Source organism: Pan troglodytes, chromosome 14, assembly GCF_028858775.2.
Source record: "Pan troglodytes isolate AG18354 chromosome 14, NHGRI_mPanTro3-v2.0_pri, whole genome shotgun sequence".
Classification (NCBI taxonomy): Eukaryota; Metazoa; Chordata; class Mammalia; order Primates; family Hominidae; genus Pan; species Pan troglodytes.
In genome coordinates, this window is record NC_072412.2 from 20,855,613 (window position 1) to 20,872,359 (window position 16,747).

Sequence of the window (16,747 nt, forward strand, 5' to 3'; positions counted from 1 at the left end):
ACCTCCGCAGAGCGGTGGTGCGTGTGCCGGGAGCCTCCTACCCTCGCCTTCCCAGCCCCGCCCGGAACGAGGCCGCGGCGGCGCTAGGACACCGCGGCGCGCGCGGGGAGGGCGGAGGGAGGGCACAGGCGCCGGGAGGGGGCGAGGGGGCTGCGGTGCCCCGGCTCTGGCACACCTGGCGCTCCCGCGCGCCGCCGCGGCCTCACCTTCGGCCCTCCTCCTCCTCCGGCAGCAGCCTCTCCTCCGCAGCCCGGCTCCCCTCTGGGGACTTCGTCCTCACACTCAGTTTCTCTAGAAAAGAGTAACTGTAGGTGGGGGGTGCGGTGGGTTTACACCTTGATTAAAATAGAAGGTGCATTTTCTACCTGAAATCAAACAGCAGAAGGAAACGCGCTGGAAAAAGGATTTTTGCCTCCCCCATGCAGCCGCAGGTGACTGCAGCTGCTGGCAAGCTTGGCAGTGACACAGCAGCGGCAGTGCAGAGGACGTGGGGGTGGGGGAGTCTTACTGTTCCAGCAGGAGCTGCAGAGGTGACAACTTAGGTGGGACCTTGAAGGAGCCTTTTTTTTTCCCCCCTCGGGTTGGTGGTGTGGAGATAAGATTGAACAAGGAGAAAAGGAACTCGCAATTGTATCTCTGTGCAGTAGGCTGGGGGAGCGAGATGTCTTGTTTCATCTGTATATCTATATGCCTATATATAGAGCTCACTTTTAAAGCACTCCAGCCTTGCTAGATGGATAGAAATGTGAGCAGAAAATCATTTGGGGAAATAGTAATGTAAAATAATAAAAACATGAACGCTGGGCCTGATCTGCTATTTAACTTGTTTAGGAAACCTAAGTCTGTTCCCTTTTTGGCTGGGGTTAGGTAGCTCTGAAATGCCGGTCTTCATCAGGACCTCAGATGAGCACCCAAACTGGGGCTTCCATTCAAATTGGGTCAGGTGAAGGTTTTACTAGAGGGGAGAAATATGATAGTATGATTTTTTTAAACAGGTGTTTAAAACTTATTTCCAGGGTTTTGAACTTTAATTCTGTTCTATGTATCTGACTCTTCAATGTCTCAGGAAAACACTGGGTGTTTAAGGAGATGGTTTTAGGATTGCTTCAGGTTCTGGAAAAATTAGTGGAGTTATAACTCCCATTCAGTTAGTCATTTCCTGTATAAACTCTATGAGATGTGCTCAAGTTGCTACAGATCCGAACTTACCCCGGTGCAGGATCTGAGATGGTTGATCTGGCAGCCCTGGTTCGAGCTTCTCTGGGTGAGCAGGAAGCTCTGCAGGGAAGAGGCTTAATCATTAATTTTCTGCAACCTCATGCCCTGCCCCTCTCGACAGTCTGCCTACATTTGTGTGGTCTGAAGAGTGCGGTTCTGTAATGCGTTGGGGGCTCTTAAGTCAGAGAACCATGTCATGAGGGCCAGAGTGGAGCAGCTCTGACTGCCTTGCTCTCCCGCTGCCTTGCCTGGCCTTGGAGGTGAGGCCCAGCACAGATGGGCTCTAGGGGGCGGTGCCAGCTTTGGGATAATGGTCCATGTGAACAGAACTGGGGCAGCCCATCAGCTCTGGGGATAGTCACTAATAGTGAGTCTGGGGCAATGAGGAAGGTCCGGTGTGGTGATTTTCCTGAAATAGTCCAGGCATTGACCTGGTCTCTCATGGACCATGGATGATCTCACACCTCATCAAATCCAATGGGGTCCCAATGAGCATATCCTCATTTGGAACTGTTGACTGCTGTGGAAGAGAACAAAGAAATGACAGCAGTCATCGACCCTGTGCTTCCCATGTCACCCTATCACTACCCATTACTGTGGGCCGTCTGAGCTAAGGATGTCAAGGCTGTGTCTGCCCAAAATGAGCGACAGGCTGCCATGGTACACATGTGTGTGCCACAGTTCTAATTTTAGGCACAAACTCATCATTCCCTCCCTTCCTCCTCCCCTCTTCCTTCCTTCTTTTCTTTGCTCTTTCCTTCTTTCCCTTTCTCTCTGCTTGATCATTAAACATTCAGATGTCTCTGCACAGAAGGCTTCTCCTGGCTGTTATTGATCCAGCCCCCTCTGCTGCCCAGTCATGTGAGCAGATAACATGTGGAGTGGGTTGTACTCAGGGAGTGTAGTTGGAAGCACTTGCCTGGCACCAGCTCCACCCCAGAGAGAGCTGAATGGACCTGGTTGAGGTTATAGAATTTATTGTGGACAAGAGGGTACCAGGAATGATGAGGTTTCTGGTCTGGTTGGGGTGGGATCCTGTTGCGGGGTTGCTAGATCTTCCTGACCTTACAACAGTGGAATTCTTTGCATGGGGGAGAATGACTGTGACTCCTACGTTCAGTTGGTCTGCTTGTCCTTGCATCACTGAGGTGACCACATAAAAAGCTGGGCTGTTATTTTGACGTCTCTATTTTTAAGGAACTGCAGAGAAATGGGTGGTGGTTTGAGGTGATGAGATCTTTTCCACCTGGGGTCTGTAGGTAGTTCCTTCTCGCTTGGATAGCTTTTTGGAGACTTATCTCAGGTATTTATTTTCTTGGGAAGCCTCTGACTTGCCTTCAGAAACCCAGATGAGCTGCCCATCTTTGGACTGCCCATACCCTGAACAGCTCCCTCTCAACTGCATTTGCCACACTGTTGTTATATTTATCTGTTTACGTGTCCTTCTTCCCAACAGATGGTGAGCAAAAATTTGAGGGTAATAGGACCTAGGCTATATCCGGTTCATCTTTATATACTCAATAAATGGTATGGTGCTTGGCTTATAATAAACCCTCAATAATAGCTTCTTGAATGAAAAAGTGAACGAATATGAATTACAGCTGTCTTGTCAATGCCAGAAAAAGAAACGAGATAGATATCTTGATATCTTCATTTCTAAATTATATAGTAATACTTTCAGAACTCAGCTATATGAAAATGGTACAGAAATCACAGAAACATTAAAAAAGGTAAAACCAAATGTAAGATGTGCGTAATAGTTAAGGAAATAGGTTTTGGAGTCCAGTTGCTTGGGGGCTAATTATTAACCTCCTTAAACCTCAATTTCCCCATTTGTACACTGGGGATTAGAATATTGTAATGCCTAGAGTTGTTCTGGGGATTAAATGAGAGACGGCCTCTCATTTGGCATAGACTAAATGCTCAAGAATTTTCACTATTACAATTATCATTGCTGCTGCTGTTATTTTTTTTTCTTGATGTTCTGCAGACCAGCCAGTGAAAAGGTTTTGTGAAATCACATGCACCTTATTCTTTGTTGGACCTGATGGGCAACACTGGCTAATATTCATTATTAGTCCTCAGCTACTCCGTGTGCAGGGAAAGCAGAAAGATCATCACATGCTCCCTTAGAAGCTGCAAATATTTTTTAGTTTTATGATTAAGCCTTTCCTTATTGACCTGGTAAATTAAATCATTCAGACCTCAAAAGGGGCCAAATGTTTCCTGCATTTCATCTTACGACGAAAATTGAACATTAATTAACTCATTACATTAATTTCAGGGTATGTATGACCCACATTTTGGTGTGCTTTCAGGTTACTAAGAAGATATTCACATACATGTGACTGCTAATAATAATAAAATGCCACAATTTTAGTTATTTTGACTCAGAAGAATAGTACAATGAAATAAAATGCATCAAAAAGGGAGTGCATCTCATGAAAAATGAATCTCATGGAAATATTGCCTTATTTATATTCCCATTTGCTTTTGAAGTAGGGAAGGCTAGTAATAAACTGGCTTCTTTTGCATGTATTCTCCATCATAGAGTCATAGATTATCAGATTCAAAACACAATTTGTAATTTCACTTTTTTTGATATACTGTTTAACATCCTATTAAAATCATTAAATTAAGCACAAGATAAATTTGTTACATTTTGTCCTTATAAAAGAATTAGGAATATCCCTTTAGAAGAAATCCTCTTCTTTTTTACATCACCTTGAAATAGTTTCCTCTTGAGTTAATCCTTTATTAGATTTATGCTGTTCATGTCTTCTTTTGATTGCAGTACCAGTGTATTTTGTGAGAGTTGCAAAATTAATTGTTGAAAAATTCATGTAAGTGCTTTTTTATTAGTCACATGAGACTGACTATAGCACATTGTTACCCTAAGTTTTTTTCTGAACTCTTAAATGTAAGTAAAATTTTTAATATTTGAAAGTATTTTTAAAACAAGAACTCAATATTTGATATGCATTAATGTAAGGTCTACATAAAATGTAGCACTTTAATTTACAATAAAAAGGAAAAAATGGCTGAGTACAAATAATATTAGCAGTGTCCAGACAGGCGCGGTGGCTCATGACTGTAATCCCAGCACTTTGGGAAGCCGAGGCGGGTCGATCACGAGGTCAGGAGATTGAGACCATCCTGGCTAACACAGTGAAACCCCGTCTCTACTAAAAATACAAAAAAAAAAAAAAAAAAAAATTTAGCCCAGCGTGGTGGCTGTCCCAGCCTGAAGTCCCAGCTACTCAGGAGGCTGAGGCAGGAGAATGGTGTGAACCCGGGAGGCGGAGCTTGCAGTGAGCCAAGATCGCACCACTGCCCTCCAGCCTGGGCAACAGAGCAAGACTCCATCTCAAAAAAAAAAAAAAAAAAATTAGCAGTGTCCTAAATATACTGTGGGCTAATCATCTTATAACCACACTGTAGTTACAGAAATTGAAACTGCTGTTGTGTGGCCATAAAATTCTGGATTTATGCCCAGCTTAGGTGTTATTCCTAGTGAGGTAAGCAAGGGGAAAGAAGGAAGTAAAATAAGATCATTGTGTTGATTTGATTTTGGAATACAGCATTCCATGCCTACTTTAAATCAACAGCAGTATTTATCTCTTCAGAATATTATTATTTTAATTGCTTAACTATCTCTTTGAGGTTTAGATAAGTATAGCAAAAACCAATACTTTGTTTAAGCAAAAATAATTGGGATGTATGTGGGCAGTTTTAGTTTTCTAGATAGAGTTAAAAAAAGTTAACACAATAGAGAGCTGGATAATTTTCTGTATAAACCAATCAAGCCTTTAGTTAGCACTTCATTCTCTTATTTTGAGAGACTATTCTCTAAACAGAATACTTTTTTTTTTTTTTGCTGCTTAAACAGGTATTTATTTCTCCCAGTTCTAAAGGCTGGGAAGTCCAAAAACAAGATACTCACACACAGATACTTAACTTCATGTTTATAAAGTGGAAATAGGTTGTCTTTTCTAAAAAAGTATTCTGTTTAGCAAATGGTCTTATGTCTCTCAAAATAAGAGAATCACAGACAGATGCTTAACTTCATGCTTACAAAGTGGATGTAGATTGTCTTTGTCTTAAATTCTACTCTTTTAAGTTAATTAGATTATGTACACACCGGTTTTTCTGTCCTATTACTTCTTAGCATATCTATGTAGATATTAACTTTTTAATTTTTAAAATGTTTTGTTTTTTGTGTAAGTCATGTTGGTAAGTATTTTTGTGTCATTATGATAAGAGAATTTAGTTGAAAATCAATTATTTTACACAGTGATTTTCAAAGAGAAGACACTTCTTTAACTAGCGTGGGGTTATCCAAGTGGGGAGCTGGGCTTAGTGTCCTCTCCAAAACCCCAGGGATGCTGGGACTCTAAGGACCTGCTCTGTGATCTGACCTGTCCTCTGCCTTCTACCCTTTGTCTACAGGCATTCTGGAATTTATCAGTATAGCAGTGGGCCTGGTCAGCATTCGAGGCGTGGACAGTGGACTCTACCTCGGGATGAATGAGAAGGGGGAGCTGTATGGATCAGTAAGTACTGGAGGGACTTCATCCAGCTTTATCTCCATGTTTGATTTGAACAGCTGTCTTTTCTCTGGATTAAAAAGGGCCAGAAATGCAACTGAGTCTGTTTGGAAGGCGAGTGTAAGTTTTTACTTTTTGAGGAAAGCCATTTTATTTTTATTAATAGATAAACAGCTCTGCACCTTCACTAGACCAAAGTTGCTAAGAAAATGCTTTATTTATATGCCAAACCATCTTAATTATCAAGTAAATAAAAAAATTTACAAGTGTGAAAAATCCCATCTCTTTGTATTGAATGAGAGTTATTTTTGAAATGAATTGAAATGATCTCCTCCTAAGCTTTGCCAAGCATTGTAATTAAAACTAGAAATAGACCATGCAGTGAATCTAAACTCTCTCTGAGCTACATCCAAGATTTTCATTATGCAGAGAAGAAGGGAGATGGAAATTGTTGTCAGATATTTTTGTACGTGAATAAGAATATTACGATATTGTAATTATTTGCAAATGTTATGAATTTCTTTTTTTCCCACTCCACATCCCCACTAGGTTGTAAGGTCCTCATGGGAGACAGTGAAGAAGTATTTATTGTGCTCTGCCAGGTGCCAGACAGGCACTGTTCTAGGTGCTGAGGTGTGAATGAGACAAAGTCTACTCTTCCACTCTGTGGCGGGGACTAACTTTCCATCATGGTATCACTTTACTCCTATTAATGCAGTACCTAAAACACAGTGTGTGGTATGCAGCAGGGACTTAATACATTTTTGCTGAATGTATAAGTATGAATAATATATACTAACTTGGGTTTTCAACTTTCAAACTTGTAATGAAATTAATCTGTAGTGTTTCTTTCTCTCTTTCTTTTCTTTTCTTTCTTTTTTTTTTTTTTTTTTTGAGATAGGGTATTGCTGTTGCCCAGGCTAGAGTGCAGTGGTGTAATCATTTCTCACTGCAGCCTGGAACTCATGGGCTCAGAAGATCCTCCTGCCTCAGCCTCCTGTGTAGCTGGGACTATGGGTGTGCCTCACCACACGTAGTTAACGAAAAATTTTTTTTTTTGTAGAGACAAGGTTGCGCTATGTTGCTCAGGCTGGTCTTGAACTCCTGGCCTCAAGTGATCCTCTTGCCTTGGTCTCCCAAAGTAACTTATCGTTGCAATTACTGGTGGTCAAATGAGAATTTAATCCATGTTTTCTGAAATATGAGAACTTTAGTTTACAAAAAGTTGAAAATGAAAAGAAGCTTAGAATGAGGAAAGATTTGGAGTTCTCAATACACAGAAATGAAGGGCAAAACTTTTTCTAGATATAATTTTCTACCATTAGGCTTGTAAAAATATGTATATATAGATACACACATACATATGTATAAAATGCTAAAATGTATTTGTAAGTATAGGATTGACTTTAGCTTTTTAAACACAGTGGATGGTTTAGGCAAAATTATTAACTCCCTACACAATTTTTGTGAATACCTTTAAGTGTGAAGAAAGATAAGATACAAGATAAAGGAAACTTACATTAAAAAAATAGAAAATGATGTTCTTTTTTGTCACAACTTCAGTTTTGTTTTTTTTTTTTTTTGCTTTTAGGTATGTAATGTGGGTTTGAGTGGGTCACAGTTGAACTCAATAAAATGCTTTTTTGTGTGTGTGTAGAAGAGAAGTTCTGACTTTTAGTGTGTAGATGGAACTTTATCACAGTGGCCTCCAAATTTTTTGATCACGTATCCCCACCAAAAAAATTTTTTTTGAATATGCATCTCAACATATGCATTTCAAATAAATATACTTAATTTGAGTATGCATCTCAAATATTAAATTATTTTAAAATTGTTTATCTCAAAGTATAGTTTATATATGTTATTTTATAAGAGATACAACAAAGTAAACAATTTTAAAGAATAGAATGAATGAGGAAACCTAAATAGGGCCCTACTATTTGTTCCCCACTCCAAGGATCACCTTGCACACCCCTCTGAATTTTTCCCAGTTGAGAGCTGACCAGTCTTTCAGATGAAATCACCAGCATGATTCAGACTCCTGTGGTTTATTGGTTGACAAGGAGAGCATGTCTAATTTTGTGTTCAGCAAAGCTGCTGGTAGGATTGTTGCCCAGGCTGTCTCATCTCTCCTTCTGGATGATTTAAATGGTTTCTTACTCATGCCTTCCTGCCTGGCACACCCTAGTTCCTAGCACAGTGCCTGGGGCAGCATGAGAGGGACATTGAGTGTAGACCCACGGAGTGCCAGTGACAATACTGTGGGACACGGCAGCCAGGTAGACAGCTGGAGAGCACCATCTTTCCCCTTTTCTGGGAAGCCCAGCTGTCTTCTTAGGTTTTCTGTGACTCCTGGCTGCCTCACCTTGGGCTTTTTGAGCACACACACAGTGCGTGGGCAGGAATAGACTTGTCACCACTGCCATACAGCTGCACATCTTGCTGACAGTCCAGTCATGGAGTCCCAGCCAGGCAAAGGGCAATGAAAGAAAGGGTAAAATGGCTCTTCTTCCGTGTATGCTTGAGAAGCACACATCTTCTCTCGTGAAGAGTGCCCAGGCTTGGAAACTGCTCCATGGAAGGGTGGCTGTGAGAGACACTTTTCCGTATTATGCTTTCCTTGCGGAAACGTCTTCAGCTGCTTCCCTGCCTTCCTAGTCTTCTGTCTCCAATCCATTCTCCACACTGATGGCAGAAATACCTTCAAAACCCAGACAGGAGTGTCACTTGTGCACAGAGATCCCTTCAAATTCTTGCTTTTGAAGGATACAGCCCACGTTCTTTAATGTGGCATCCAGTGCTTAGGATGAACTGCTGCCTGGATCTGCTTTGCCAGGAGCACCCCGTGTGCCTCTTTGCCTATGCAACTCGAGTCTGTCTATTTGCTGTTTTCCAAACACATCATGCAGTCTGATTTATACTTGTGGCCAAGTGAATTTCTCTCTCAGATGCCTTTCTCTTGCCTTCTCCACCTGAAGAAGCAGGACTCTTTATTTAAATTCAATGGAAATATTACTTCTTCTGCAAAACCTTCATTACACCCCCAGTTCTAATCCTATTTATTCTAGTTAGCATTTCTTATGTTTTCCTTTGGGCCCTAGGAATACTTTGTTCCCATTATTACATAAGTCACAGTACAGTTTACAGTGTGGTCAATTGTATTTCTCTGTTCCCTAATGTATCTAAAGGGCATGGACTACATTCTTTTTTTTTTTTTTTTTTTTTTTGGTTTCCTAACACACAGCTATGGCTCTTGTACATAGTAGGTGCTCGATGAACACTCATTGGGTTGAACTGAATTAAAAATTATGATTATTTTTGTCCCGCATTGGATGCATAGATGTGGCCTCACAGTATCTTGCTTGTATGGCTGCTGTGTATTTAGGTCTCCAGTTGAAGGAGGAATCACTATCTTCCATTTCTATGCATAATTGGCCTGTGTGTGCCTGTGTTGTCTCTGGTGTGTGTGGCCCGAGGGGGAATGAGGCTGAAGCTGGAGGAAAGATAATGTAGTGTCAAGAGCATGGTTAACTCTCATTCTGTATCTGCTACGAAGTAGGCACCAGGCCCTCTTTCTCCTCTTCTGTGAGATGAAGATCTTGAGTTAGACATCTGGAATGTTTCTTCCCAGTCTGGATGGATCCCAAGAATTCTGTAGTTTGAATTTCTCAGCCTTCTTTCTCAAGTCTTCTCTGTGTGACCCATGATGTTCTCTGTGCACACAAAATGTTTGTGCAGTGAGACCTTTTTGTCTCTTTTGTAAGGAGCTGGGAGGGAGGCTCCTGGTCAGCAGGTTATTTCCCTTTGGTCTGTTCCTCCTGCAGGTGAGGGGGAAGGTGAGAGTGAAAGTCTTGTTCCTCAGGGGCTGGAATCTCATATTTCCCACTGGGTTTGCGGTTATCATGCCTCGTGTGGCAGTGAGAATGAGGAGTGACTAAAATATCTCATTTTCATTGTGATGAGATTGAGAGAAGGAAAGAAACGGGCAATGGTTGTGTTACTAAATACACTAACATTTGGAGCCTCCAGGAGTCTTTATCTGTGTGAAGTTGCATGAAGCTCAGTAAACTAAATTGGAGATTTTTTTTTTTTTCTAAACGGTTAGAAACTGATCTCATTATGAAAGAAGGTAAATAGGAGATTTGGGGAAATCACTTTTATAAAGTAAATGTGTAAATGTGAAATTCATTTAAAGCGTATTTTCCTATTTTGGGATTAATTTTCTCTTTTCATCTATGTAGTTTTTGTTTGCTTGTTTTTGTCTTCAGGTTTACCTTGAGAGTAGATCTAAAAGGTCAGAGGTAAATGGGTTAATACTTCTTCAGAAAAATATACAGGATTCTGATATCCTATTAGAATGTGGAAATAAGAAAAACTATATTGCTAATGGGTATAATGATTTGATTAGGAGAATATGAATAATTTTAACTTGGGGATGGTGTTTGATTATTGTATTCACGTGATAATTTGTCCATGTATCCATTCATTCATTTGCTTATTTATTTCATATTTATAGCTTTGACTCATCCAGCACTGTGATGAGTGCAAAACAATGAAACAGATAGCTATACTTGTAAATAATTCAGGGCAGTGTGAAATTTCCCATAGTAGAGGAATGGACAGATGTTTTGGCATCCCAGAGGAGTGTTTAAATAACTGCTTGGGGAGGTTGAGCGGTAGCATTTAAAATGGGTCTTGAGGGATAAATAGGAGCCTCAGAAAAGGAAGGGCAGGCAAGTTAGGTCACATGACCCTTCAGATATCACAATTAAAATACGCTGCCAGGTTGAAATTTCAAGAGGATGTTAGATTACACACTTGGCCAGGGGATTAGAGTATTCATTAACATTGGTCACTTTTGTTCTTATCAGAAAGTTTAGAGGCATGGCTCTGATAATTACTTTTAGAGTCTTAATCTAAAATGTTTGAGTATTATAAAAATACTTAAAGAAGTTTTTTTACTCTGTCACCCAGGCTGGAGTGCAGTGGCATGATCTCAGCTCACTGCATCCTCCTGCCTCAGCCTCCCGAGTAGCGGGGATTACAGTGCGCGCCACCAAGCCTGGCTAATTTTTGTGTTTTTAGTAGAGATTGGGTTTCACCATGTTGACCGGGCTGATCTTGAATTCCTGACATCAAGTGATCTGCCAGCCTCACCCTTCCAAAGTGTTGGGATTACAGGCGTGAGCCACCATGCTCGGCTTTCAAGATACTTTAAAACATCAAGAATAATTGACCATAATAAATGCCTCCTTAAAAAAGAATGCCATGAAAAAATTAATCTCCTTCAAGAAGCGTGCATTTAACAAAAGGAATTGACCTTTTCATTAAAAAACATAGCTGGCACAGGTACTAACATTGTAAAGATGTTGGAACATACAGCATGGAGTCTGCAAAAGTGACACTGGAGGATGGTGCAGAGATGGGGGAGGTGCTAACATTTCTCGTTTGTATCCCTTTGTAGCACTTACATTATTTTGCCCAGAATTGTAATTCCTGCTGGTCTCTTTGTTAGATGAAATTTTTTGGAGTCAGAGTCTTTGGCTTTATAATTTTTCTATTTCTTGAAGGCCAGGCAGGGCAATTTATGTGCAGTTGGCACGTGGTAAATGTTTGTTGACCCAATTATTCACTCCGTCATGAACACGCACATGCAGTGTCTACTGTACATGAGCATCAAATAGTGATAGCACTGATACAGGGTTGTGAACTTGTAGAGTCAGGGTGTTTCCACAGGAATTAGTCAGCTACTGAAACTGAAAATGAGAGAGGTTAAGTGACTTGCTCAAAGGCCCAAAACTTGTAGATGCAGAGTGAGGACCAGCCTCGTGCTGACTGCCTCAGACCAGTACTTTGTAGCCGTTCCTAGCCTCATCCTGACAGGTGCTTCTTAAAACAGGTGTTTACTAGTAGGTTTGGTTATGTTTCCAAGGACACAACAGGGCCCTGGTTTATATGGCTCCATGTAATCAGTAACCAAGGTATGATGGGTTTCAACTCTGTTTCCAAAGCACAGAAAGTTTCCTTTAGTAAATACCTCATTTGGGGCAGTTTTTTCTGCTGGGCAGACACACATGAGTCAAAGAAGTTTCTTGCATGGTGTTCCATATTGTGGGGCAGGTGGCAGGAGCCCTGTAGGTCCCTCTGTCCCAGAATTGAGGGACATATCCACCTCTTTAAAAGCAGACAATGAAGTATCTCAGATCCTTATAATCCTATATCTACTTAGATTATTTTTATTGTTATTTGAATATGTGCACACATTAAACTAGATAACTACATATAAATTCCTTATACCTCTTTGACAACTATAATTCAAAACATTTATATGCCAAAATTCAAGTTAAACGGCAAGATCAGTAAAATGCACACTGACACAGTGGATTTCATATGAAGGAAGATGCTCCCTGACTGAGACGAAGATGCTGCCTCACTGTAAATCCAGCCTTGGCGCTTGGTGCAGCTTCCTGTGAGCTCAGGGTGCCTGTTCTGCAGAGCACCTCAGGATGACTTGTTCCCCTGCCCCACTTCTTCCTATGTGAGTTCCTGGGACAACAAATGATCTCATCTGATCTTCACTTATCTCAGACACACCACCGATGTACTCAGTGTGCCTTTTCTTTTTCCTGTTGGTCCTGATGGTGAAAGTATTGTAGCACTGTGTACCACTGACAATAATTTTAAACCCCAGTCCATTCTCGGGGGACAGTTATGTGGTTGTGGGATGGTCATCTGTGGGCTCTTGGATACCCTTAAAACAATTCTAGTACTTTTTCATTGACATGGAAAGGCAAAGTAAAAACATTCTTGGAGGGAACTTGTGGCCCCGCAGATTATGCCCTTTGCCTTCTAGGTATCTGTGGTGCCAGTGTTGGAGAACACTGCATAGGCATGAAGCTCTGGGCAGGGTCAGAGTTGGGGACGGAGGCCAACCCATGCAATTCATCAGAGAACCCCTTGTCTCCGTCAGGTGCTCTGCAGGAGCAATTTGGAGCCACTTTTGAACAAGGAGAATGACCTTATGTGTTCGTGGAACAGGATACCACACCACATGGCAAGGACCACTCAGCTTCTGATTTGTCACTGTAGTGGTTCAGTTCCGATTGCTTTGATGGGAGACGTTCAGACACGTCCTGTACAAAGAATGCAGTTCACACAAAGGAGATGAATAGGTTCATTTCCTTAGTAACCTACCTGATAACAGGCATGCCCTGGAGATGGGTGGTTTTCAACGGATATTTTGAGTAATTGAGCATTGCCTTATGCTGTGTTTCATATGTGCATGACCAATTTTCAAAGAATTGAATAATAATTCTTAGATGATATGGAGGGCAGCTTCTGCTGTATGACTGAGTCCATACATCGTCCTGGTTTTAGAGACGAGGAGGTGAGATTTTAGTGGCTTAGTGACTTGTTGAAGGTCACATAGATGATGACAAGTCAGGATTTGAATGTAGGTAAATTAGTAAATCTTGTCTGATACATATGCATGTTAAGAGTGGCCATCCATTTTTGTAAATAAAAATATATTTACTAGAATTAATCACATGAATATTTTTAACTGGAATTAACCATATAGTGGGGCAAGGTTTTAGTATTTCTTACACAGATGTGATTTTGGAGGATTGTTTTTTTTTTTTTTCCAGTAGCCTAGTTTTAACTTAGTGGTTCATTTGTTTCCTTAGCATCTATACTGCTGGCCATTAGTTAGTGGACAATCATCTTTTAAAATAATGTATCTATTTGATTTTAGTTACAGTGTTGAGCATGGTAGCTACATTTACTAATTGTCTAAGGCATACTTAAAACATCCCAAGCTAGTATAGAACACAGGTCTGGAGATTTTCCAGGTTTGGGAAAGGATTATTTTAAATTATTAGTTGCTCAGCAGAGACATTTCCCATCTGGGATGCGAATTTGGAGGAATATTGTCGTGGGTTCCCAGGAACATGCTCAGGAATCCCGGAGCAGAGTTTTCCTGAGGACAGGTGCAGCTTTCGCACATGAGCCCAACGCCCCTCTTTCCCACGCTGGATTTTACTCTCTTCCCTGCTTCACACTGCTGCATTTTCTGAAGTCCCCCTGCCTGGGTCCCTGCCTGAGAAGCCTGATAAGAGAGCCTGAGAGAGTAGTTTTGGGAAGCCCTGAGTCAGACGCCTATTAAAGCTGCCCCATTTTGTAAAGCAGAGCTCTGTGAAGGCAGGGACTTGGTGACTGTGGTTCCCATGGTCCTGCCAGTGCTTAAAACCGAGTCTTGCATGCACTTGGCACCTAGTGAATGTTGAACGAATGAATGTATTGTCAGTGGGATCCCAGATCATCTTTTTTTTTTCTTACAAAAAATGGACTAGGCAGACCCTAGTTGATAAGTACTTGATTCATGAATAGGTATTTGAGAGCTGGAGGAGTTGACATGTAGACCTGTGGTTCCTGATTTTGAGTATAAGGTTCCTTTTTTGATAAAAAGTGTTAGGGAGCCCCACATGCTAGTAATTGCACTTTTAAGTGTCTTATGATTGAAAGAATGCATTATGACAGCAATTCCTCTGAATTCATTAACACTTTCAAATGAATTCCTCACTGAGCAGTCTGTGTGAGGGTCTTTCTTGTCTGTGGCTCCCTGACAGTGCTGACTCCTGCTTCCCCTCATCCTGAGCCTTGAGGCACACTGGAGAAGTCTGATCAGCTTGTAAGTTAGGGTCTGCAAGGATAACCAGGTGACAGTGGCTTCAGGGACAACAGAGGCCCAAGCCCAGCGTCTCCAAGCTCTTCCTGCTTCTTCCACCTCCTGGCCTCCTAAATCCTGGCATTCCTTCCTCTCACCTCTCCCACATCACCCCTGTTTTCAGAATGGATTGTTCATCGCATGGAACCCTGGAGAACCCTCAACCAGAGCCTCAGTGTCATGGACAGTTCCTGAATTGCAGAGCTTCCTGCTTCTCTCCAGGGTAGCGTAGTCTCTCTGGGTTCCCTGAGTTAATACTGCTGCACAGCCTGATTCAGAATAGGGCTCAAATTGGAAGCTCTCTGTAATCAGTCACACATTCGCACACTTGCTCACACACTCACACACTCTTCCATCCACACATAACACGCTTACATGCTCATGTACACATTAACTCTTCTGTTCACACACTCCCATTCACACAAGTACTTCCATGCTTACACACTCATTTGCTCACACACATTCTTCTTTTCACAGTTCACTCACACACACTGACTTGCTCACTCTTCCATTCACAGACATACCCACGTGCTTATACACACACTCACTTGCTCACACCCACTCACTAGCATTCACCTACAAAACACACACCCTCATACTCATGCACTACCTCACAACCCCTTCTTTCTTGTTTTCTTTCCCAAAGTCAACAAGTCTTATTGATTACCTACTAATAATGCATGCTGGGTGCTTTGTAGGTGCTGGAAATATGTTGATCCTCATTGTTCACAGATTCTGGTTTTTGTGAATTCGCCTACTTACTAAAACTTGCTTGTAACCCCCAAATCAATATTTGTCTGACTTTCATGGTTATTTGTGGTCATGGGCAAAAAATGTGAGTAGCATCCATGCACACGCTCCCAGCTGAGGTTGAAGAAGATGCTGTTCTTGTCTCAGCTCTGCTGGAAGCAAGGCTCCTTTTTGGGATCTGTTTTGTGCCATGTGTCACGTTTTGTGCTTTTTATTGGTGATTTTGCTGTAGAAAACATCCTCAGTGTAATACTGAAGTGCGGTCAAGTGCTGCTAAGCGCAAGAAGGCTGTAATGCGGCTTAAGGAGCAAATATGTGTGTTAGAGAAGCCGCTGGTAGTGAGTTTGATGTTAATCAGCAACAGATATTAAATGAGGTGTCGTTCAACAGAAACACACATAAAACAAGGTTACGTATCTGTTGGCTGACAAAAATCTTATGACCAGAGGCTCACAGGAACCCAACCCTGTATTTCCGCCGGGAGCAATGGTTCAGTATTCTAGGAGACTTTATAGAACTTAACTACCTCAAATAAGGAGAATCAGCTGTACCTACAAATGCAAATGTACTTCCTCATGTGGGTGATCTTAGAGCTGATTCAGGAAGAACTTGCAACTTCATTGAGGGAGTCAGACATGTAAACCAAGAATTATAATTTGGTGTGATGAATGTTAGAATTATAAACAAAAGGGGCTTGGAGAGCTTGCAGGAGGGAGCTTAATTCTAGGAGTAGGAGAGAATGTCAGGATTATTCACAGAGGAGATGGAGAAAAACAGGCAGGTGTTCTCAGTAGAGAAAGCTTTTCAGCCAAGAAGGCAACTTTGCTGCAGGGTTTAGAAACATGGAGGCTTCTGGATGTCTCCGGATTCTGTGGTCTTTCCTCTGTCCCTGCCTCATCTGCCTCATCTTGTCCCTGCTTCTGTTTATCCTAGTTGCTGCCGGAGGCATCTTTGCTGACATGTGGAGAGTCCTCCCCTGTCAGCATCAGCAGCCCCTCTGGGGCTGTTGTTCAGCGTCCTGGCCCGAGAGATGCCCTCCATCCTTATAAAGTGGAGTGGGAACCACTGTCCTGGGCCAGCTTTGGCAGTGGCCTGGTCGCCTCATCCCTCCTGACTCCCCCTCACCAGGGACTGACTTGAACTTGGTCAGAAACATCATTTGTCAGCCGGCTGGCCTGGTGTGCCTCAGTGGCACTGTGACAACCGGCTGAGAAAAATGTCTGCATCCCTGACACCCCCGTTGCAGAGGGCTTCCCCCGAGGACTAAAAAGTTATGGTGCTAAGTGTGAGAGCCACACTCAGAGCTGTCCTTCTTCATGCTGTCTGTAAATGCTTACGATCTGACATTAGTTGATTCCCTTTTAATCTTTTTTTTTTTTTTTTTGTAATTCTTCATTGAAATCTCTGTTGAAGTTTACTGCTTCTTTGTAATGAAGTGCCCAAAGCTTAATGCAGTATTCTACGAACAGACTTGCCAAGGTCGTACCAAAGACATCCTTGTCCCCAT

At 41.9% G+C, this 16,747-nt stretch overlaps 1 protein-coding gene across 1 annotated transcript in view; it reads left to right on the forward strand.

Annotated features, from left to right (window-relative positions):
• FGF9 (fibroblast growth factor 9) overlaps positions 1–16,747 on the forward strand; it is a 38,110-nt gene that overhangs the window by 4,398 nt on the left and 16,965 nt on the right. Inside the window, exon 2 of the mRNA XM_001150741.7 lies at positions 5,668–5,771. Coding sequence (XP_001150741.1) covers positions 5,668–5,771 — 104 coding nt within the window. The remainder of the gene's footprint in view (positions 1–5,667; positions 5,772–16,747) is intronic.